This window comes from Schistosoma haematobium, chromosome 4 (genome assembly GCF_000699445.3).
Source record: "Schistosoma haematobium chromosome 4, whole genome shotgun sequence".
NCBI classification, from domain to species: Eukaryota; Metazoa; Platyhelminthes; class Trematoda; order Strigeidida; family Schistosomatidae; genus Schistosoma; species Schistosoma haematobium.
In genome coordinates this window covers 6,465,107-6,489,297 of record NC_067199.1, presented here as the reverse complement: position 1 = coordinate 6,489,297, position 24,191 = coordinate 6,465,107, and the positions used below count along the sequence as shown (strand labels likewise).

Below are 24,191 nucleotides of genomic sequence, written 5' to 3'. Positions count from 1 at the left end.
AATATTTATAGATAATCGTCTATGCAAGATACTCAATGTCCGTTGACCGGATACCACCGGATACAACCTACTGTGGGAGAGAACAAACCAGCTTTTATCTGAAGAATAAATCAGAGAAAGACTATGGAGGTAGATAGGACATACATTATGGGAATCATCAAACTGTATTACGAAGCATGCGCTAACTTGGAGTCCTGAAGGGTAAACGAAAAGGGGAAGACGAAGGAACACATTGCGTTGGGGATTGAAAGCAGACATCAATAGGATGAATAGCAACTGGGAAGAAATGAAAAGGACTGCCGAAGACAGAGTTGGATGGAGAATGCTTGTGGGCGACGTATGCTCTTTTACGAGGGGTAACAGGCGTAAATAACTAAGTAATTTCCAACTTTACTAAAATGTATTCTTTTATTTTATTTGTTTTTCTTTCTTTTGTCGGTCAGTTATTAGACTGGAGTTTCAATCAAGTATGTATTTGTTGGGAAGATATGATTTTAGAAATGGACGCTAAATTCACAAAATATGCTCGTAAACGCTTGAAACAGAATAAAGTAAGTGAATCCAATCCAGAAACTGTTATATAAAAATGAATGAATATGTACTCAATTCACTTTAAATTATTATTACCGATACTTAATTCATTTGTCAAACAAAACGTGTGATCCAACTCATGTTTTTTTTAGTGTTTATTTCATTTATTCAATATTCAATCGATTTCTCAATGTTTCTCTTTTTTATTTTCGTTGACAATAAATTTTTAGGATTGGTCTTTATGTGTGGAACTATTACAGTTCATTCTTTTTGGCCATTGTTGGTAAGCTTAAATATTATACATTTTCTTATTACCTCTGTTATCACCAATATCGATATTTTACAGCATATTTACTGACAATAATTAATTTAATTTACTAAAGGTTATATTAATTCAATGTGTAGAATAATTTAGTTTGTGTTTTAAAACCAGTGTGACTTATAATTTATCAGCCTTGTACATAATCAGTCGAATAAAAGATGTCGTAAACAATTTCATTCAATCATAAAGAACATAGAACTGGGTACATATATATTCAAGTTGTCACACTACATGAGCACTGCGACAAAATTATTAAGGCAATATACAAAGTAGTAAAACTAGTGACAGTACCAATGATGATATAAAGCGTTTGACATGGTTTGAGAAACAAAGGTGAATTCACAAGATAAAACGCATGATCTGAAGGAAGATGAAGAGTAAATGCATCTGTACCATTGCAACCAATGTTGAGTTATGTTACACAATATCTACAATCATTAGATACGATGATAGCGTGGACCTCAACCAGGTAATCTTAATAGCGTAATTCTAAAATCATTAACTTCAAGGAATCATACTGTCTTAGTTTGTCTGTCCTAGTCCAATATCAGCCTTTTCTAAGTGAAAAAGCATTTAAAAATGTTGTACGTGCTAATGCTAAAGTTTACTAAAGATAGTATGACTTTTGATTGTGTTTGTTTCTCTTTTTTAAAATGGTTCAATCTTTCTATATATGACCATTTCATCACTCCATGACCGTTGAACTGAATCTTACCGAAAATTACGGCCATCGTGGTTATAACTGAAGACCTAAGGCAACATGACTCAAAATCGAAATTCAGTATTACGTCTTACTTTTATTTCCTCTCTCTTTACCATTGTAAAATGCGACGAATATTGTGAATGCACATATACACTAGTTCATAGTTTTGTTATAACTGACCATTATTGACTAAATAATAAGTAATACTATCCACATGTTTAATCCTAACCATATGTTCGTTTTTTCTCTGCCTTTTCAGTCCTGATTTGCGAAAATTCCTTGTTGAAGATTGGACTGCTGCTAGTTTAAAACGTACTGGCACAGCAACTTTAAAAGCTTATGAATCAATCAAAACGATATGCTTTCAACAAATTCAGTTGTGAGTCTATTTTTTTATTTCAAAGTAGTATAAATTTATTACTTTTGTTCAAATACTTATATTTCAGTTATTTTGTCTTCAAATGAGCTTGTTTAATTGACATTGTTATGAGGCTCGACCGTAGCTGCTACATTGACGCGGTGGTCGGGCTTGCCGATCGTGATGACCCAACCGAGCTATATTGGCTGGAACACATGTTCCTGTAGGTTCTACCATGCCAGGCAGGTCGATTGGAAAACGGTAACTCAAGGTTTGAGGGCGTAGTCGTACTGCTGACTGTAGAGGGGTGTGACAGCAGTAAGATGTTTCCCTCGGACAACCAGCGTCTGCAGCGATGCTGCCTTCTCACAAGGAAGGAAGGGGTTAGAAAAGGTTGACCCTAAAAATGTCACACCTCACCTTGCCTCACGGATTTCCGTCTCCGGCGGTAAGGCCCTTTGAAGAACGGAGCTAACACATTTAAAAAAACCCACGAAAAGGCCGTGCGCGACCGGTCTCAAGCAGTTGTCCATTGGGCTCTGTGGTCACGCTCCCAGGTTGTTAAGACCAACACTAATCCCTTCCACAGTGTGGGCAGCCGGGAAGTGATATCACCCCTCATACCTGTAACAGCACACGAGACCAAGTTAGTCACATTCAAATCCTTCCTACACCTCCTAATACCCCTCTCATTTCCACGACTAATCCTTCTCACGTCTCTTTATCACTTCTCACCGCTAGTGCAAACGATTCGAGTACGCGGAACGTTATTCCTGGTCTCCTGAAACCACGCTCTAAACTACACGTAGGAGCTTTGAACGTCCGAACACTGTGCCAAATAGGACAACAGGCTTCCTTAGCTAGGACTTTGGAATCTCGCGCCATTGGTGTGTGCTGTCTCCGAAACGCGCATACAGGATCCGAGTAGGGTAATTCATTTGACCTCACCATGTCAATGTAACGAACCAACTCGATTCACACTTCGTGTATCTGGAAGCCCTGATGCTTCCTGTGGCCTCGCCGGCGTAGGTATAGCATTGTGTCCTATGGCAGACCTAGTTCTCTTAGACTGGATCCCCGTAGACAGTCGTTTGTGCGCTGTCCAATTAAACGGGACAGTAAGGACTCGGAAAGATAGGGACACTCGTTGCCTCTTCGTCGTCTCTGCCTATTCTCCCACTGACTGCAGCTCAGATGATGTAAAAGATGAGTTTTACAGAAAGCTTTCCGACGTTCTCCGAGAAGCAAGGGGCTCTGTTGTCTTAATAGTGGCTGGTGGCTTTAATGCTCAAGTAGGTAAACTAAGCGATAGGGAAAGACACCTGGGTGGATCTTATAGCGTCTTGCCTCAAAGGACAGATAATGGCGACCGTCTGTTGCAGCTATGCTCAGATAACCCCCTGTTTCTTGCAAATACTAACTTTAAACATAAGGAAAAACATCTTTTGAAATGGTGACCTCCGAATTCGTCTCAATGTTGCACCCACCAAGAAGCCTACGCAATGATCGTGAACAGTGGTGGGTAGCGAAAGCAAGAGAGATGGAAAAGGCAACGACAATAGGTAATAGCAGACAATTGTTCGGACTTGTTAAGGAAACCGGTATTAGGAACCCGACTGTTAGCGAAACTATCTCAGAAAAAGATGGACATATTATTCATTCTCAATCCAGGAGATTGGATCGATGGCAGAACACTTTAGGGGTCAGTTCAACTGGCCTTCAGCCGCACTTCGGTTTCCCACGATCTCCAGTCGACATGAATGGCAAGTTAATGTAGGTCCTCCGACTCTTTAAGAAGTTGAGAAAGCCATAAGAAATCTGAAGCGAGGGAGAGCAGCAGGCCCTGACAGGCGGCACTCGATTCTGTTGATCATGTGGTTCTATGGCAGTGTTTGTCATTGAAAGGAGTACCAAAGAAGTACATTAACCTTGTAAAGGCTCTGTACTCGAACACAATTGGTCGAGTGAGAGCTTATGGCGAACTGTCATCAGAATTGATTACCTCAAGTGGTGTTCGTCAGGGCTGTCCACTCTCTCCATTCTTGTTTAACTTTGTCATTGACGTACTTTTAGAGATAACACTTTCCTCGTCTAGATTTCCAGGGGTTGAACTTCTACCAGGAGATTCGATTGTTGACTTAGAATATGCTGATGACATAGTTCTATTTGGTGAAGACGCTGACAAAATGCAGAGTCTTCTGGCCACTCTAAACAACAATGCAAGCATGTTCGGGATGCGATTCTCTCCCTCGAAATGCAGAATGTTGCTCCAGGATTGGGTTGCATCGACACCCGATCTAATGATAGGGAGTGAAGTAATTGGGCGTGTCGATCGCTTCACTTATCTTGGAAGTCTCATCAACCCTTGTGGTCTGGTGTGTGACGAAATCTCAGCACGCATACAGAAGGCTCGACTAGCTTTTGCCAACTTGCGTCATTTATGGCATAGGTGAGATATCCGTCTATCAACCAAAGGACGTGTTTACTGCGCAGCAGTTCGTTCCGTCCTACTTTATGGCAATGAAACGTGGCCGGTGAGAGTAGAGGATATTCGTAGGTTACTAGTATTTGATCAAAGGTGTCTTCGAAATATTGCTCGTATATCCTGGGACCATCGAGTAAGTAATGCAGTTTTTAGGAAACGGGCACTAGGTAAGGATGGTAAATCAATTGATGACGTAGTGAAACTTCATCAGTTGAGATGGCTTGGACACGTGTTGCGTATGCCCAACGACCGACTGCCTCGACATGCGATGTTCAGTGGTATAGGAGTAGGTTGGAGGAAAGCTAGGGGCGGCCAGACCAAAACATGGCAAAAATCCATGAATTCACTTACAAGTGAACTGAGTCATGTCGGTATGTGTAGACTACCTGGTCGGGGACCGCGAGATGATAGCAACCGGTGGTTAGAGACCCTGAATGACATGGCTCAAAATCGTTTGCAATGGCGAAGGTTCATTCACTTTTTGTGTTCTCCCGAATTCCAATCTTCCAAATTCTTCATGTTCCTTTTTTTTCTTCACAAATTTATTACACTGGATTATACTCCTTGAATATCATCTTCAAACCCTAATTTTTCTGATTACAGCTTATAATTTTACTACATCTATCACTACGGGATTTGAATCGACAAATGCATCTCTGTGCTAATGTGGTATGGCAACTCGAACTGATGTACGTACGTACGAAGTTCTACGTTGTTGCTGACTGACTGATTGTTGTGAGGCAAATAAATCATATTTAAACTATTATGTACTCAACTATATAAATAAACAGTTGTATTATTCGACGGAAAATCAGCCGATAAGATGGCGCCTTCGATTGCTTAATTTATTCACTAACGTGCACTGTTTAAAATAGTAAGGCAGCATTCGAATCTGTTTGCTTTGAGGTTATGTGGCAGTGTATCTCACGAAAGGTGTACCAAATAGGTTCACCCATCTTGTGCAGGCTCTTTACTCAGTTTAGCCGGCATTAGTAGCTAAGTGAATGATAGGGGGTGTAGTTGTTGAACACATCAACCGCTTCACCCTCTTTGGGAGTCTTGTCACTCTTCATGGTCTAGTGCCAGATGGAATCTCGATACAGATTCAGAAGACTCAACTGGCTTTTGTCATCTTGCGTCATATGTGGAGTAGGCGAGATGTCTGTCTGCCAACCATTAACCGAGTTTACTGCGCAACGATTCTCTCCGTTCTACTTTATGGACGTAAAACATGACCATCAAGAATAGAGGACATTCATAGTGTACTAATGTTCGAAGCAATACTTGTATATTTTAGGATCACGGAGTAAGCAATGTCTGGGTTACGAATAGATTACTAGGCAAGCATGACAAATAGACCGATGAGGTAGTAAATCTTCACCAACTAATGTGGTTAGGAGTTTTGTTGCCTATGCCCGTCCACCGCCCACCACGACGAGCGATTTTTTCTGGTGCACGAGTACACTGAAAGAAGAATAGGAGAAGCCAAACCAAAACATGTCATCAGTCTATGAAGACATTGACAATTAGACTTTGGCATGTTAATCGGTGTAGACTACTTGATTGGGGTGGGCGTGATTATCGTAACTAATAGTTAGAGACTTTGAATGACATGTCTCAAAATCGTTTGTAGTGACGCAGATGCATCCGTTCTTTGTCTTCTCACAAATTCTGACAATCTAAATTCCTCATAACGTTTTTTATTTTTAATTGACTGACATGTATTTTCTTTAACTGAGATCATGAACCGATCGATTTTAGACCATCATTGAAAACCTGGAAGCACTGGACGGCCGTTCGATTTCCGCGTGCGGGATCGGGGATGGGCTCTGCTGAAAAGTCCCAAACTAGGACGAAACAGTCGTCATGTGCTCCCAGATTTTCAATAGTGGTCTAACAATGGTCGGTTCATGGTCTTAACTAAACTCAATAATCTCCACAACCCTATACTGATCTATTATTTTTCTCAAATCGTATCTTCGATGCTTAATCTTTCGTATTACTTTTGATACTGTGACTGTCTTCACTACTTTTGGATTTGGCTTGACAATTTCTTCTCTCTGTGCCGTAGATTGATTGGATGAAGCAGCTGTCACTATTGAATATGCCACTGAATCCCATTTCCTCACAAATTTCGCTCTCAACTCAGATATCCATTATTATAACAATGAACTCTTATCAATCACCCTAATTCGAACGTAGTTCAGTATTCAGTAGATCCGCGGGGTGTTGTACGGTGCAGAAAGCAGTTCTATATCTGCCGCCGAACATTCGACCTGTTTTCACTTCGAAATGACCAGTTCCGTTTGCCTCCCTACCTCTATTAGATAAGTGTTTGGAGAGATTGGAAGAACTGGCTGTCTTCAAACCTATCAAATATTCACACTGAGCAGCCCTAATAGTCGTTAAAAAGACTAATGGATCCTTACGTTTGTTTGCTGATTTCTCGACAGGTTTGAATAATGCATCGGAAGATTGTTCATATTCACTTGGAATACCAAAAGATATCTTCACAAAACTGAATACTGTGAATTGTTTTACAAAAATGCATTTAGCAGACGCGTTTCTCCAACTTGATGTGCATAAATCTTCGAAACACTTTTTGATTATCATTACTCACGTCGGGCTTTATCAGTACTACCAATTTCCTTTCGGTATGAAGACATTTCCAGCGATATTCCGATAATTTGTGGATATGATGACAGATGAAGTACCAGAGGTTGCTGCTACTTAGTTTACAACATTGGTACTGGAGCTACTCTGGAGGAACTGTTCCTTAGACTTGATAGTATCCTGTCAAAATTTACACAACCTGGCTACCGCCCACGTGATGATAAATGAAATTTCTCAATGCAAACCACTAGGTATCTAGGGTACTTGATCGACAAAGACGGTCGTAGAGCCGATCCTGATAATGTCAGTGTGATTGTAAAAATGCCAGTACTAAGAAATGTTGGCGAGTTACGATCGTTCTTGTTTGTGATAAGTTTCTGCAGTGCTTTTTTCCCATATATGCATCAACTGAGGCACTCACTGAATGGACTCTTGTTGGATGGTGCTAAATGGCGATGATCAAAGGAATCACAACGATCGTTTGACAGAGTAAATGAAACATTCTCATCTGATTTAGTATTAATCCACTGTAACCCTAGATTAGAAATTGTGGTGGTGGTGGGCGCCTCAAATTATGGCACCGAAGTGATTATCTCACATGCTTTTCCCGATGGTACAATGAAGGCAACTTGTCGTGCTTCACAAACAGTCACTCGTGCAAAACGTAATTATAGTCATATTAAGAAGGAAGGACTCACCCTAGTTTTCGCAGTCAAGATGTTTCACAGAATGCTCCATTATTGACGTTATATATTGCTTACAGATCATCAAATACTTGTACCGGTCTTGGTGTTCTTGCTTCGCATCATGGAAATGGTAGTGGTTTCTTGTTTCAAGAATAAATGATAAGTGGCGCGAACAAAATATGTCCGCCTCCCAGAAAAAACTGTCCGATACTTTCTAGTTTTCAATAGTTCTTTAGCTGATTTTAATTTATGATTAAGTCGACCTATCGAATAAAATGAATTGAATTCATAAAGTTAAGATCTTGTGACCGACCATAACAAACTAAAATCTAAACTGGTCTAGACAAAACCCCTTCAGCTAGATTAAAAATGCTTCAAAAATTTTAATATTCGAATGAAACGTCGGGAGATAATTTTACGTATTTTTGACTTAGAAATGATTATTGTTACTTGGTTGTTTTTTATTTTCATTTATTTATTGCAAATTATTTCTTTATAGCTTCTTACAGCGTCTTCTATTCCATGTATCTGAAGTTCTGGGCAGTTTACGAGATACAGAATTATATCATGAATTACAAATTCCAGCATCTACAGCTTTAAACCTTTTACGAACGATTGGAATGACTTTGCAAAAAACTCAAGAATTACAGTTGTATGTTATAAAAATCTGTTTTCTATCAATTGTATTCATTAACTGTTCAAAAATTCAGTAGTTTTAGTACATAGTAAGTATTTAGTTGAATTGTTGGAATTGAATTGCGCATTTTTAAGGTCCATTCCGTTATCTCGTCCATCTATCGAAATAAAAATCTTTAGTGGCCTGAGATCTGATTCTAGGTAGATCGTTTGCTGATTGCTATCCCAGTTAACTTCGTATTTAATCATCGACCGCGTTAGTGAATAATAGAATTAAATAAGTCAAATACAAGAATGAATTTCGAATACGTGTATTTCATACCATCATTGATCCAGACAAATGATCAGATAAACGAAGCGAAGAAAGCAAAGAGGAAAAAAAGAAGCGAAATAGATTGGGGAAGGCATGTCAGCCAACTCGTCTTAATCAAGCGTGACTCGATATTTATAGTTAGACAAAAATATGTCACAGACATGTGATGAATAGGATAAGCAATACACGCACATATATTCATGTAAAAACAGCCAGGGTTAATAAGCGAATAAGTGACAACGTCAAAATATAGCTTTAGCAGAATAGATAAATTGATTTTTCCAGAAGCTAGAAAAACCTATGTGGTCCTGATATAGGGCCAGTCACTAAAACTTCAAAAAAACTAAATTTTGTCAGAAATCAAGTTCTGAATAACCTCCAAATTTTTAACCAATGTGTTGGAAATAGAATTTTCATCAGACTTTCTTGAATTGGGATTATCAGTTAGTACATTTAGACATTAGTCAGTTGGTTTTTCTGAAAACGTCTAGTTCATGAACTTGTGAATTGTTGCTGAGTCATGACATTTACATTAAATATGTGTTTAGTTTTGTTATTGTATACTGTTCACTAAACCTATTTAGTGTTTTCCAATCACTTTATATTTTAGAGTAATTGAGAAGAGTCTTACACAGTTACGCGCTTTCTTTAAATGGTTATACGGTGGTAAGCTATCTTTAAAAAGTCATACATTTCAGTATTTAGACTTTTAAAGCTATTTATCTTTAGGACTATTTATCTAGTTATTCGACTTTCAATATTTCAAAATAAACCGATCTCACGGTCATATTTTTGAAATAGTTTGCAGTCTTCTAAAGAAGTCTGTAATTAATCATTGCGCTTTATTTCTTGGAACCTAATTAATTGAGACACTTAAGGGTAATATATAATAGAAATATGACTACTAAACTTATGATTTTCATAATTTTAGGCAGTTAATCCACCTGGAGCCCCTGCGGGGGGCTACTGGCAGTCCCAAGCCGGGATAAAGGTGGAGGATTAGGCATGAGGTTAGCGATCCCATCCCATAGAAAGCTAACACGCTAAAGAAACGCTAACCAGAAAAAAATTATTCAAACCATTTAAATTCTGCCCTGGGTTTCAGAAGGTCTTCATATAGAAGAGTTATGACGCCTCATGATGAAAGCCGAGTTCCTTCGGAAGTCACGAGGCCGATGCCCCTTCTGACAACCAGAGCAACCATCAATTTAGGTACATGGGATGTTCGTAAAATGTGGGAGACCGGGAGAGTTTCCTAAATTGCTGCAGAAATCAAGAGATACAACCTGGCGGTGCTTGGAATCAGTGGAACATTCGACGCAGGTTGGACAACAAAGACTAGCTTTAGGGGAGCTGCTGTTATACTCCAATCATGAAGAAAAAACGCTCCACATACAGAGAGTTGCCCTGATGATATCCAAACAAGCACAAAAAGCATTTATAGAATGGGAATCTCATGGACACAGGATCATCAAAGCCTCTTTAAAACAAAGAAAGAGGGTCATTATATGTGAAAATTATATTAGAAATATTCTCAGCTATTGAAAGTTAAATAATTCCAACGTTTCGTCCAGCAAACTTGTTTGGATTTAAATTTCAATCGCTGAGAATATTTCACATATAATGACTTCTCTATACTCGGCGCTAAATTTCTGTCAAACTATTCGTTCTAACCTTGACGAATATTCGTATAAAGAAAGGGGGTATTACAATGAACGTCACACAATGTTATGCGTCTACAATGAGGATGTTAAAAATCAATTCTACGATATGCTGCAGTCAATCGTCGAGAAGTGCCCAACAAAGGACTTGACCATTCTGAGGGCAGACCTAAATGCTAAGGTTGGAACGGACAACATCGGATATGAAGAGATCATGGGACTGTATGACACAATAAAAAAACTCGCTGGAAATTATCGTAAACCAGAACGGCCGGTAAAAAGCAAGTAAGGCAACATTCAAGAACAGCGAAACAGGTGGGTAGAACACTTCAGAGAACTCTTGAATCGACCAGCCCCACTGAACCCACCCAACATCGAAGTAGCACCCACGGACCTCCCAATCAATGTCGGCCCACCAACAATTGGAGAGATCAGCATGGCCATCAGACAAATGAAGAGTGGAAGAGCAACGGGAACAGACATCCCAGCAGATGCACCGAAAGCAGACGTAGAAGTAACTGCAAAGATACTCCATATTCTCTTCAGAAAGATTGGAAAGGACACCTCATCAAGATACCAAAGAAAGGCGATCTCAGCATCTGTGAGAACTACAGAGGCATCACTCTTTTCTCAATACTAGGAAAAGTCTTCAACAGGGTATTGCTAAACAGAATGAAGGACTCCCTAGACGCCCAACACTGAGATCAACAAGCTGGAATCCGGAATGATCGATCGTGTACAGACCGCATTGCAACCATACGGATCATTATGGAACAATCGATTAAATAGAACTCATCACTCTACATCAAATTCATTGACTCCGAGAAAGCATTTGATAACATGGACAGGACAATACTATGGAGGCCTCTTCGACACTACGACGTGCCTCAGAAGATAGTCAACATCATACGTAATTCTTATGATGGATTAAACTACAAAGTCGTGCACACAAGACAGCTTACAGACTCGTGCGAAGTAAAGACAGGTGTCAGACAAGGTTGCTTACTCTTACCCTTTCTCTTTCTTCTGGTGGTCGACTGGATCATGAAAACGTCAACATGTTAGGGGAAGAGTGGGATACAGTGGACAGATAGGATACACCTGGCCGACCTAGACTTCGCAGATGATCTGGCTCTTCTATCGCACACACAATAACAAATACATGAGAAGACGACCAGTGGAGCAGCAGTCTAAGCAGCAGTACATCTCAACATACAAAAACGGAAAAGCAAGATTCTCCGACACAACCCAACACGCACTAATCAAATCACACTTAATGGAAAAGCTTTTGAGGATGTAAAAACCTTTACATATCTAGGCAGCACCATTGATGAGGACGGTGGATCTGATACAGATGTGAAGGCGCGGATCGGCAAAGCGAGAGCAGCATATCTACAACTGAAGATCATCTAGAACTCAAAACAACTGTCTGTCAACCAACACCAAGGTCAGAATTTTCAATACAAATATCAAGACAGTTCTACTGTATGAGGCGGAAACTTGGAGAACTACAAAAGCCGTCATCTAGAAGATACAAGTGTTTATTAACAGTTGTCTATACAAAAACTTCGGATCCGTTGACCAGACACTATCAGCAACAACCCATTGTGGGAAAGAACAAACCAGATCCCAGTGGAGGAAGATATCAGGAAGAAGTGCTGGAAATGGATAGGACAAACATTGAGGAAAGCACCCAACTGTGTCACAAGGCATGCCCTCACATGGAATCCTCAATGCCAAAGGAGAAGAGGAAGACCAAAGAACACATTACGCTGGGAAATGGAGATAGACATGAGAAGAATGAACAAGAATTGGATGGAATTAGAAAAGAAGGCTCAGGACAGAGTGGGTTGGAGAATGCTGGTCGGCAGCCTATGCTCCATTGGGAGTAACAGGCGTAAGTAAGTAATAATCGGCTATCATCTCATGTTTGAATTATAGAATGCGTATTCCAATTGAGGTCATAAATAGTTCATGATACATTTATTTAGAATGTTTAGCTAGACGATAATTAGGAAAACTCAGCATTTGGAATACAGTTCGAAAATACAGAGTGGAAAGGTATATTTGAAAATGTACTTGAACTCAATCTGTAGAGGATGATAAAGAATAGATCAATTTGCTCCATCGTGATCGATTCTGAGCTCTCACCCAATGTCTCTAACCGCCGATCGTGGTTAATGCACAAACCCAAACCAAGTGTTCTTACTTACTTACGCCTGTTCCCCGTCGTAGAAGAGCATAGGTCACCCACAATCATTCTCCATCCAACTCTATCCTCGGAAATTCTTTCCAGTTGTTATTCATTCTATTGATGTCTGCTTTCAATCCCCAACGCAATGTGTTCCTTCGTCTTCCCCTTTTCGTTTACCCTTCAGGACTCCAAGTTAGCGCATGCTTCGTAATACAGTTTGATGATTCCCATAATGTATGTCCTATCTACCTCCATAGTCTTTCTCTGATTTATTCTTCAGATAAAAGCTGGTTTGTTCTCTCCCACAGTAGGTTGTATCCGGTGGTATCCGGTCAACGGACATTGAGTATCTTGCATAGACGATTATCTATAAATATTCGTACTTTTTGATGGTTGTAGTAGTTCTCCAAGTTTCAGCTCCGTATAATAGAACTTTCTTGACGTTCGTAATGAAGATTCTGACTTTGATATTCGTTGACAGTTGTTTTGAGTTACATATGTTCTTGAATTGTAAGAATACTGCCCTTGCTGTGCCAATCGCAGTGATGGGCTTGACTTGTTTGTCCTTGACGGGTCTCTGGTTTACTATATTTCCCTGTTAGTTTTTTCGTTGTGTCATATGTCTGTCTCATATTTCCTTCTTTTGCGGCCTTTCCCGCTTTCATTGCTATTTGTTACACATATTTCTGATTGTTGGCTCTAATGCTGCTCTACACTTGCTTGTTCGCCTCTGTGTATTCAGCTTGTTCCTTGATTTTTGCGATCTTGTTGGGCTGTCTTATTGTTCTTCCGTTCTTGAATCTTGTCCAGGGTTTCAATAGAGACCCATTCCTTATGATGGTGCTTGTTATGGTCCAGAACCTCCTGACAATTTGAAGTTAGTGCATCTTTGATCCATTTCCAGTTGTACGCCATAGTAGTTTTTCTTCCTTGAGCGGAACTTGTACGTCTTGGAACCAGTTGTTGAGAGTTAAGTTGAATTGATTGAGTTTGTCAGTATCATTGTATCTTTGTGATGCTGTTTGTTCAGTTGTCCATTCTTTCTTTAGTTTCAGTTTCTTCTTGGTACCCACAATCTGGTGGTGATTCGAAGCTGTGTTTTCGATTGACCTGAACTTCTTACTGATGCAAATGTAATCGATATGATATTGTGTAGTGTAGTCCAGTGAAACCTTTAAAGCTTTGTTTATGCGTTTATGGATCAATAAAGTGCCACCCATAATGATTTTTTGAATGCACATAAATTTGAAAATCTCTCAGCATACTCGTTCCTTTCTCCCAGTCAGTCTATGTCGTCCCATGATATCTTAATACTCGATGGCGTTTAGGTCTCTCATCAGAATGGTCAGGTCCTTTCCTGAGCACTTCTCTGTGATCGACTACAGCCTCTTATAGAACTGATCTTCATCGTGTTCATTATTATCATTGGTGGGTGCATAACACTGGATAACAATAATCGGAATCCCCTCTTTCTTTGTTGTGAAGGATACTTTGATAATCCTGGATCCATGAGATTCCCATTTTCGTGTTTCTTTGGACAGAATCAGTGTAACTCGTTGTGTGTGATTAAACTGACATATTTAACTCACCAAATGGCACGTTCATGTTGTCTCAGCTTTAAATCACACTTCATGTGAAGAATAGCGACATAACCGGTTATCTAAATTAAGGTAAATGTATGAAGTATTTAATTTTTACCATTCTAATTACATTCCTCAATCTATTCAATTCACTAGTTTTTAAGTTCTATTTAATTTCGGAATTTTAAACAGTTTCTCAACGAATTCACTTGTTGTTTGCTTAGATCTCCCCCCTGTTGTTTGTGACTGCAATTGATCAGTCTCTTGTGAGCACATGCGCATCCTGTGCGGATTGCCTCGATATTGCTTTTAGTCACAAGCGATGGTGTTTGAAGCGAACAGTACTGGGTTCGAGTCACGGAGTGATAATCGATTTTGGGATGCAGGTATATCCGGCTGACGAGTCTCAAATGGATTCCCCTGCTAGCCACTATCCATCTTAGTTTCTCAACATATTAGCTTTCATTATTAGAATTTGCTCGTCCTTAATGGTAGTTCAGCTAAAATTATCTACGATATATTTCATTTTATTCAGAACTGTGAATATTCTGTTCTGAAATTTATTCATACTAGTACTATTAGTGTGACATATTGTAATGTATTCTTTCACTTTAACGCATGCCATTTACACACTTATATAACGTGATTTCATGCATATTAGCGATTTTAATTTTCTGCGAATTGTGGTGAAATGTGAACAAAAGTGGCCTCGAATAATTATTTACGGCTATTATTTAACCCGTTAATGTTACTTGACGACCAAGTTGGTGGACTATTTTCGTCCACAGGTTTATGATTTCGTTTTTCCAAATGTATACTATAAATAATTCTAGTTGTTTGGAGTTTTAAACCAATATGATGTTTAAATATGTGGTTTTTTTCATTGATTGTAACACAAAGTACAAGTCATTTTCTAAAATAAAATTGTTGAATTATGTAGCATCTATGTACTGAAGAAAAATATGTCAATTCATATCCCTTACATTTTACTACTTATTTCAGCTATACTCGAACAGTCTGGACGTCTTCTACCTAATGATTTTCCACGAGTAAGTAATACAAACTATGCATTCTTCTGGGATTCATGCATTTTAGGACATGTCAACATTTTCTAACCATTTGATTCATCTAGAAATTAAAGGAACTCTGATTATTTCATTTCTCAACATATTACGCTTGTTTTCATGTTCATCCTATCATCGGTAATATAAGAAACCACTATGCTATCATTAAATAGTTGACAGTGGAATATTATGTTGCTTTTACACTGTATCGTTTGGTCTAAGTTTACATATACCGTCCAACTGATATTCGGTCGAATTCTTTGTAAGCGTATGCTTATGTACTAGTTTACGTTGTCTCCAATGTAAGTATGCATCACTTTTGTACATATTGTGGTGTATACTACTTTTGCTGACAGACATAAGTAGTATGTTTTATTATTTAAATACATAAACATTAGTACAAGGACCAAATAGATATGTGCCACATAAGTCATTTGATTTGTGTGAGCGCTGGAATACTTCCCGGGTGCCCAAACCGAAGCAGGCTTTCTTAGGGGACCACACCCGGAGCCTTCGACCTAAAGGTCTGATCCGCAAGGCAATGGAGCAACGTCTGGAGATGTAATCCCATGGTAGCCGGTGACCAACGATTGGTTCATAAGTCATTTGTTCCTTCAGGATCCTGTGGTCAGTGACATTGCAAGACTGCTCAAAACAAATTAAGTGATGTTTGGTTTTAATTCACAACATTAGTCCCAAATTGAATCCTTTAACCACTTAGACACCACTTCAGCGTTTGTCAATCGTAGTGTAGTGAAGGAGAACATAGGTGAGGACAACCGATTATAATTATCACAAAATTACAGATTTACTTTATAAAACGGAAAAACTATAATCCAATATTTCATTTGCAAAATGTTCATTAATTGTCTCAGAATTCATTGTTCCTGCATTTCCATACGAACTGCCTACTGTTCCCTTGCTTCCCTCGATCTTCTCAATCTTCCGATACGAGACATTCTATTGCTGTCTAGCACTGTATCCTAATATCAATAAAAAAGCACACACCACGCCCGTCCCCCCTTTTAATAGGCTGTTCTCCAAGTCTTTCCAATCATCGTACCACTGCCCTTTTAGTGCTATTCGTGACTCGCACTCACAATGCTCCTTAAACAATCACTGCAATTGACTGTCGTTTACGCGCTTCTGCTCGTCTCCTCTCCGGACCATTCGTTACTATGAATTAAGTCACAGTAAGAAATTGTTAGCATCAATGGTGAAAGATTGAAATAAAATAGCTTATGTATAAACTGTAATTACCTAAATGTTATATTTTAAGAATGGTACATTTTTCCCATTCGTCTTCAAAAATGAAAGTTTTCTATTAACTTAGGGGCTAACACAATTTATTTCATCCATCAGATAAACGAATAAGAATAAATACTTCTCAGGGTGACAGAAAAGAGAAGAATATGCCAACATTTTCAGTGTTTCCATTTGGAGTCTCCAGTATAACATCGGGTGAGTACACTCAGTTAGGATAAATAATTATTCGGTTAAAAAAACAATGAAATACAAGGTTTATTTCAATACTTGCAAATTACGAAAATAAGTGAATTAAACATAAGAGCAAATTGTTGTATGTACTAATGAGGTGTGTGCTACTTACATCGACTTTAGTATGTAACGCTAGACAGCAATAGAATGTCTCGTAACAGAAGATTGAGAAGATCGAGGAGGAAAACAAGGCAACAGAAGGCAGTTCGTATGGAAATGTAGGAACGATCAATTATGAGAAAATTTATACATATTTTGCAAAAAAAGTATTGGGTACAACGTCTATCAAAAGTGTAGCATGTTTCATCATCGCAGGCAGGTACTGGTTACTACTCACCGTCTTTAGAAACGACCCCATCACAACCATCGACTGCAGTTACTAGTACTGACTGTAATGGCGGTTCTGTGTAGCAATGGCGTTCAATTAGTTGCAACTGCTTGCAATGTAACACGTATTGGGTCAGGTCGCCTTACATGCCTGTCCAGTATGCACTTTGTCGTACTAAATATGTCCTTCATGCGAAACAGGTATGAGCTATCTAGTGGCACTCATGAATCACCTAACGCCGCCAGTTCTTCGGGATCACAGTCGCCCAATTTCATCATCGTTCTGCCAGATCGGAGCTCCATATACGTTCACTCTCAGTCTTCCCTTTGCATAAGCGACATTATCACCCCTTGTCCATTGCTCGTTTGTCGACGTCTGCTCCCTCTTTTATCACTTTGATTACCTCTTGAAGTTTAGGGTCAGCTTTCTGCTGCCGAACATGCTCTAGTGGGTCTCCTTTATACTATTCACTGCGTATGCTGTCAATGGGAGCGCGGCTTCCGTGTCTGGTCTTGACAAGTAACCCACCATTACGTTTTCCTTTCCTGGAACATGGCCGTTACTGAAGTCGTACTCCTGCAGACGTATCATCCATCGCGCCAACTTTCCACGGTTGTCTCTTGCTGTTTTCAGCCACTACAGGCTTATGGTCAGTCTCGATGTGGAATCGCTACCTGCGACTTGTCCCTATTAGTTCGAACTCCAACTTTTGCAATTTGCTTTAAGACCGCTTGACGTGATCTGTTTCTGTATGGCTGTACACACGTACATCGTCGCCATACATCTCGACGTTATCTAGATCCCTGAGCAGTAACGTCATTAATCTTCTGAACGTAAACGGTGCAGCCGCCAACCCAAACGGCATTCGTCTAAATTGATACTGCTTATCACGTACAGTAAATGCTGTCTTGTTTCGATCGCTCTCTTTTATAGGCAGTTGCCAATAACCTGACCGCGAATCTGGCACTGTAAACACTATAGCATTCTGCAGCTGATCTAATGTTTCCGCTACTCTTGGTATTACGCAAGGTTTCAGTTATGTTATGTTATTCAGTTCTCTAAAATCGACACAAAATATGTACTTTCCATTCGGTTTCTCTACCAAGAGTACCGGCGAGATATACGGGCTGTCCACTCCCTCAATTATACCTTCTTTCAACATCTCCTGGACCTGTCGATTTACCTCAGCCTCTAAATGCACAGGGACACGACGTGGTGCAAATATATTTACTTGATTGTTCTTTATCGGGATTTCGTGCTTTACTTTGTCACAAAATCCGTACGGCTCTCCGTCTCCAGTGAACAGTTTCGTATACTTTGTGCACAACTCGTTAGTGTTTGGTTTCGTCGTTGAAATGTCTATTGCCACTCTTATCTCTGCCACTTCGCTACTTTCATGTATTGGGAATGGACCGTACTTTGCGACCACCTTACCTCTTCCTAAGTCAAGTATTGCTTTTACTTCTCTTAGGAAATCTGCTCCTAATATCGGTCTTGATAGGTTTGTGGCTACTACGAACGGGAAATTTATCTCAACACCACCCACTTTTACGATACTGTTAGGTACACCCAACACCTCTAGCATGTGCCCTCCTATGGTGTGAACTGTTCATGTACATGGCTTGAGTCTCTTGCATTGTTCTTTGCCTATTAACGATACTGCTGCCTCTGTATCGATCATACACACAAAATCTCGTTCATTTATGATACGTCTGCAGGAGTACGACTTCAGTAACGGCCATGTTCCAGGAAAGGAAAACGTAATGGTGGGTTACTTGTCAAGACCAGACACGGAAGCCGCGCTCCCATTGACAGCATACGCAGTGAATAGTATAAAGGGAGACCCACTAGAGCATGTTCGGCAGCAGAAAGCTGACCCTAAACTTCAAGAGGTAATCAAAGTGATAAAAGAGGGAGCAGACGTCGACAAACGAGCAATGGACAAGGGGGTGATAATGTCGCTTATGCAAAGGGGAAGACTGAGAGTGAACGTATATGGAGCTCCGATCTGGCAGAACGATGATGAAATTGGGCGACTGTGATCCCGAAGAACTGGCGGCGTTAGGTGATTCATGAGTGCCACTAGATAGCTCATACCTGTTTCGCATGAAGGACATATTTAGTACGACAAAGTGCATACTGGACAGGCATGTAAGGCGACCTGACCCAATACGTGTTACATTGCAAGCAGTTGCAACTAATTGAACGCCATTGCTACACAGAACCGCCATTACAGTCAGTACTAGTAACTGCAGTCGATGGTTGTGATGGGGTCGTTTCTAAAGACGGTGAGTAGTAACCAGTACCTGCCTGCGATGATGAAACATGCTACACTTTTGATAGACGTTGTACCCAATACTTTTTTTGCAAAATATGTATAAATTTTCTCATAATTGATCGTTCCTACATTTCCATACGAACTGCCTTCTGTTGCCTTGTTTTCCTCCTCGATCTTCTCAATCTTCTGTTACGAGACATTCTATTGCTATCTAGCGTTACATACTAAAGTCGATGTAAGTAGCACACACCTCATTAGTACATACAACAATTTGCTCTTATGTTTAATTCACTTATTTTCGTAATTTGCAAGTATTGAAATAAACCTTGTATTTCATTGTTTTTTAACCGAATAATTATTTATCCTAACTGAGTGTACTCACCCGATGTTATACTGGAGACTCCAAATGGAAACACTGAAAATGTTGGCATATTCTTCTCTTTTCTGTCACCCTGAGAAGTATTTATTCTTATTCGTTTATCTGATGGATGAAATAAATTGTGTTAGCCCCTAAGTTAATAGAAAACTTTCATTTTTGAAGACGAATGGGAAAAATGTACCATTCTTAAAATATAACATTTAGGTAATTACAGTTTATACATAAGCTATTTTATTTCAATCTTTCACCATTGATGCTAACAATTTCTTACTGTGACTTAATTCATAGTAACGAATGGTCGTAATAATAATAATAATAATAATAATAATAATTTTTATGGTTACCAGCTAATACTTAATAAATATACGATCGTTATGGGTAAATAATAACGATGAGAATGTTTGTCATTGTGCAAATACCCACAAAACCTCACTTCCACTTTAAGAAGACTCTGGTGATATTATCTATAATTACAGTGTATGCTTCATATGTATCTGTCAATCTCAGCGAATGCAACACTGCTAAAAATTTATCTTCAAATTTTCTACATTTTTTTCCAAAATTACTCTTTACCAACATTTTATTAAGTACATTTGAATCAATATATATATATCTATATATGATTTTATGTAGGTGAATCTTACTGAACGTGAACTTGTCATAAATTTTATTACCGAATCATTACAACCTGTATTTGTTCAAGGTGAATTACAAAATTATCAGGTTGATTTAGTTGAACAAGTAAGTGTTGCTTTTTAATGTACATTTTGATTTTTTTCCTAACAGTTTACACAATATAATTATGATTAATTCTATAAATGTAAGTTCATTCCGTGTGATTAATGGTCCCCTTTTGATGTGTGCAGTCTGTGATTGGACAAGAATTGGAAATAGAATTTTCCAAATACACTAAGTATGTCACCTTATCGTATATCTTAAAAATCACTCTATTTTTGATTTCACTTACTGACCGATTTCTACTTGTGTTCATAAAATGTTGAACTGATCATATCTGGTTCATTCTCGAAAGAATCGAATAATTGAGTAACTGAAAGCCTGTCATTAATAAATTATCGTTATCTAGTTACATGAACAATTTATTAATTCTTGCATTGTATTACCTTTAAGAACTAGAATAACATGGTTCCACAAAAATCACAGTGCATTTGTCAAAAGTTTTTGTTCCGTTTTCTTGATCCAACTTCATATATACATGCAGTAAGTCAGTCACAACACAAAATTTGGTACGTAAACACATCGGTTCAATTCGCCATACTGTCAGATGAAATCCCAGAATATTAGAGATAGTGACAGTACCACTGGTAAAATGAAAGATTAAGCATCGAAGATATGATTCCAGAAGAAAATATGTTAGCAAAATAAAAACAAAAAAGTTATGAGGAATTTAGATTATTAGAATTTGTGAGAAGAAAAAGAACGGATGCATCTGCGCCACCACAAACGATTTTGAGACGTCATTCAAAGTCTCTAACTATTAGTTACGATAATCATGTCAACACCAATCAGGTGGTCTACACCGATTAACATGCCAAAGTCTAATTGTCTATGTCTTCATAGACTGATGACATGTTTTGGTTTGGCTTCTCCTATTCTTCTTTCAGTGTACTCGTGCACCAGAAAAAATCGCTCGTCGTGGTGGGCAGTGGACGGGCATAGGCAACAAAACTCCTAACCACATTAGTTGGTGAAAATTTACTACCTCATCAATCCATTTGTTATACTTGTCTAATACCCTATTCCTAACCTAGACATTGCCTACTCCGTGGTCCCAACTACTTCATTCCCTATCAATAACTCATCTTCTGACGCCCGCCAACCCTGAAGTAAGATTTTGCATTTGAAGGAAAAGAGTAGAATCCTAAACCTGGTTGCATTGTTTCTTAAGGCTGTCAGAAGACTTTGTTATCTGTTAACATTTTCATTAAGCAGAATCATATCATCTGTGTATTCTAAGTCAACAAGCGAATTTTCTGGTAGAAGATCAGCTGAAAAGTCAGACGATGAGAATGTTATCTATAAAATTCAACTGCGTACAATCTAGTTAGTTTGATTATTGCAAAATAATAACATTTAGACATTAAAAAGTTGAATTCATTTAGAAAACTGTAAACCATTTGAAAAACACAATTGTTATGAACTTTAATATTTCGGTCTTATTTTATGCTTAGACACTTCAGATGATTTTTTTTAACTTCTAAAATGATTTCATGATGTAATGCGACAATTATTTATTGTGTATGGTTACAAAACGATAAGATAAAAAGCATTAAAAGTATTTCGCTTGAACTCCAGAACCCAGACACATTATATAGATATTTCACCTAATTAGAATCTCTCACAATGAATATATGTAATAAAGGCTGTTCATAAGATGAAGTATAAATGCGAATGTCATTCGAATTATGAGAAATATATGAATCCACAACCGTTCATTCCATACCAAGATATGCACCAAATATTGTACAGTAGTATACAATGACTAACCAGTGTGCATCATCCAATGTCTTGCTTGCCTTTCCTTGGAGCTTTCTGGATTCTATCAATCAGGTTTTGATGTAGACATTAGTATAAGTGGCTCAACGTTGTATACACTGTGTTTTTATGTTTTATGGTTGAATGTATTCTTCAGGATATCCTAGACCTCGGTTTCGTAATGTTTGACACTCGTGAATGAATATCGATTAGCACAAAGCTTAAGTCAAGCAGGATTTCCTTTTGAATACCTCTAACCACCTAACGTGTATATTTCAATAGCTAAAGTCAGCTCAAATAAGCTAACAGTTCGATTAAATTCCCTAGTGAACATTTAATGCAATGGGAACAATACAACTTGAGCTGAAGGATATTGACAATTAGTTCATAAATAGATTAAATGATTTATGATCGTATCATTCCTACCTTAATTATCACTGGTTAGAATGACCAATTGTGATGCAATAGAAAAATATCAGGCTTAGTTTCGTTGTTCGTAACTCATAAAGATAAGAAGATAATTCAAAACCGTAAGAAACTTTTGGTATGAGAAATACATTTTCAAGTAATATTAATTGCATGTCATTGAAATAATTGGGAGATGTGTGTCTTAAAGTATATTCAATAATTTTATTATCACGCTTACACCTTTTTACAAACTAACGAATTTGATATATTGTTCATGTGGAATTTATTATACTTCTTCGTTCGTTTGTTCATTCAACTCATAGTATATTCGATCTGGTGAAGTGTATAAACCTTTAGAAGTTGTTGCACAATCTTCTCTAAAAAATGATAAAGAACGTGCAAGTTTACGAAAGGCGCTTGAAGAAATTATCGATCAAAGTGATGAAACACTTTTACCAGGTATTTTCCACAATTTATCTCAAATTGTTATACTCTTGTAGATACCATGAACAACTAATCCACTGACTTTGTTACTATGTAATGGTTACATGATTGATTAATCAGCCCCCTCAATCTGCGGTGAGAATATCAAAGAAACATATGTATACTAGGCCTGGAATTGTCCATAACTGTTTGTTAAGAACATGTCTAGTATGACGCAACTTAAGATCTCATTTGAAAAACAAAAATTTAGCAAACGTGATATCTTGAAATGAAATCTTCAGTGAAAATTACTTTCTAATAAATAAACCGGGAAATAGACGAAAATGCTAGATACAACACACTTAGTGAACATAAAAGCCTTGTTCATAATGTCAACCACTTGTGTTTTGTTTTAGGCTCATCAATTATGTGATACAGTTTAAATGAAAAATCATAATGGTGTATTACATGTGTCATATTATTCTAGGTATATAAAGAGAACATTTTCAAGCCAAAGTTTAGATTTCTAGCTGATTGACGTAAGTCTTTGAACAGCAAAACATACCGTTAAAACAATAAACGATTAGAAAAATACAATTAGAACGATGTAAAGAAGTGCCATCAAGACACAATTATTCATTTTTTTTAATAAAAAAAATACATATAGACTAATAGTAATTGTCATTATTGGGCTGTAGAGATAATTAAATTTTATTGAAATTACGAACCAATCTAATTGAAACAACTACTGAAAAAGGTAGAAGCACTAGTTGGCCGTTTCCTCTTAGTATAGGACTCCTCAACAGTGTACATCCACAACTTCACAACTAAGAATTCAACCTAGGACCTTCAGCCTCGTGTACGAATTACCTAATCTTCAAAATTTTACCCACTGCCTAATACAAAGTACAGGCAAATAATATGTGAGAAAAGTGTAATTATACTGTATGCTTTTATTACAAGTACGATCACCAAGTTTAGACTTAATAATTCCAAACAAATTGAGCATATCTGGTAGAATGTTAATAATAAAATAGTTTAATTCCATATAAAACTTGACTCTTAATGTGGATTTACTCAAGTAATGACAACCAATGACTTTATCTGTGATTTCATTGAGGTCTATATTTTCATTTATGTTTTTACCTGTTTTTAATCCGTGATTTATTATCATTATTATGTAACAACTTTTCTTGGTTGATATGCATTCAAATTATGAATCAATCAAAGTTAAACAAC

The 24,191-nt window shown here is 38.1% G+C and overlaps 1 protein-coding gene across 1 annotated transcript in view; it reads left to right on the top strand.

Annotated features, from left to right (window-relative positions):
• Positions 1-24,191, top strand: part of SFXN1_1 (Sideroflexin-1) — a 58,780-nt gene that overhangs the window by 13,807 nt on the left and 20,782 nt on the right. Inside the window, exons 9-16 of the mRNA XM_051215534.1 lie at positions 444-551; positions 762-814; positions 1,816-1,935; positions 8,198-8,350; positions 9,258-9,313; positions 15,085-15,131; positions 20,262-20,369; positions 22,853-22,988. Of these exons, the coding sequence (XP_051066059.1) occupies positions 444-551; positions 762-814; positions 1,816-1,935; positions 8,198-8,350; positions 9,258-9,313; positions 15,085-15,131; positions 20,262-20,369; positions 22,853-22,988 (781 nt within the window). The remainder of the gene's footprint in view (positions 1-443; positions 552-761; positions 815-1,815; positions 1,936-8,197; positions 8,351-9,257; positions 9,314-15,084; positions 15,132-20,261; positions 20,370-22,852; positions 22,989-24,191) is intronic.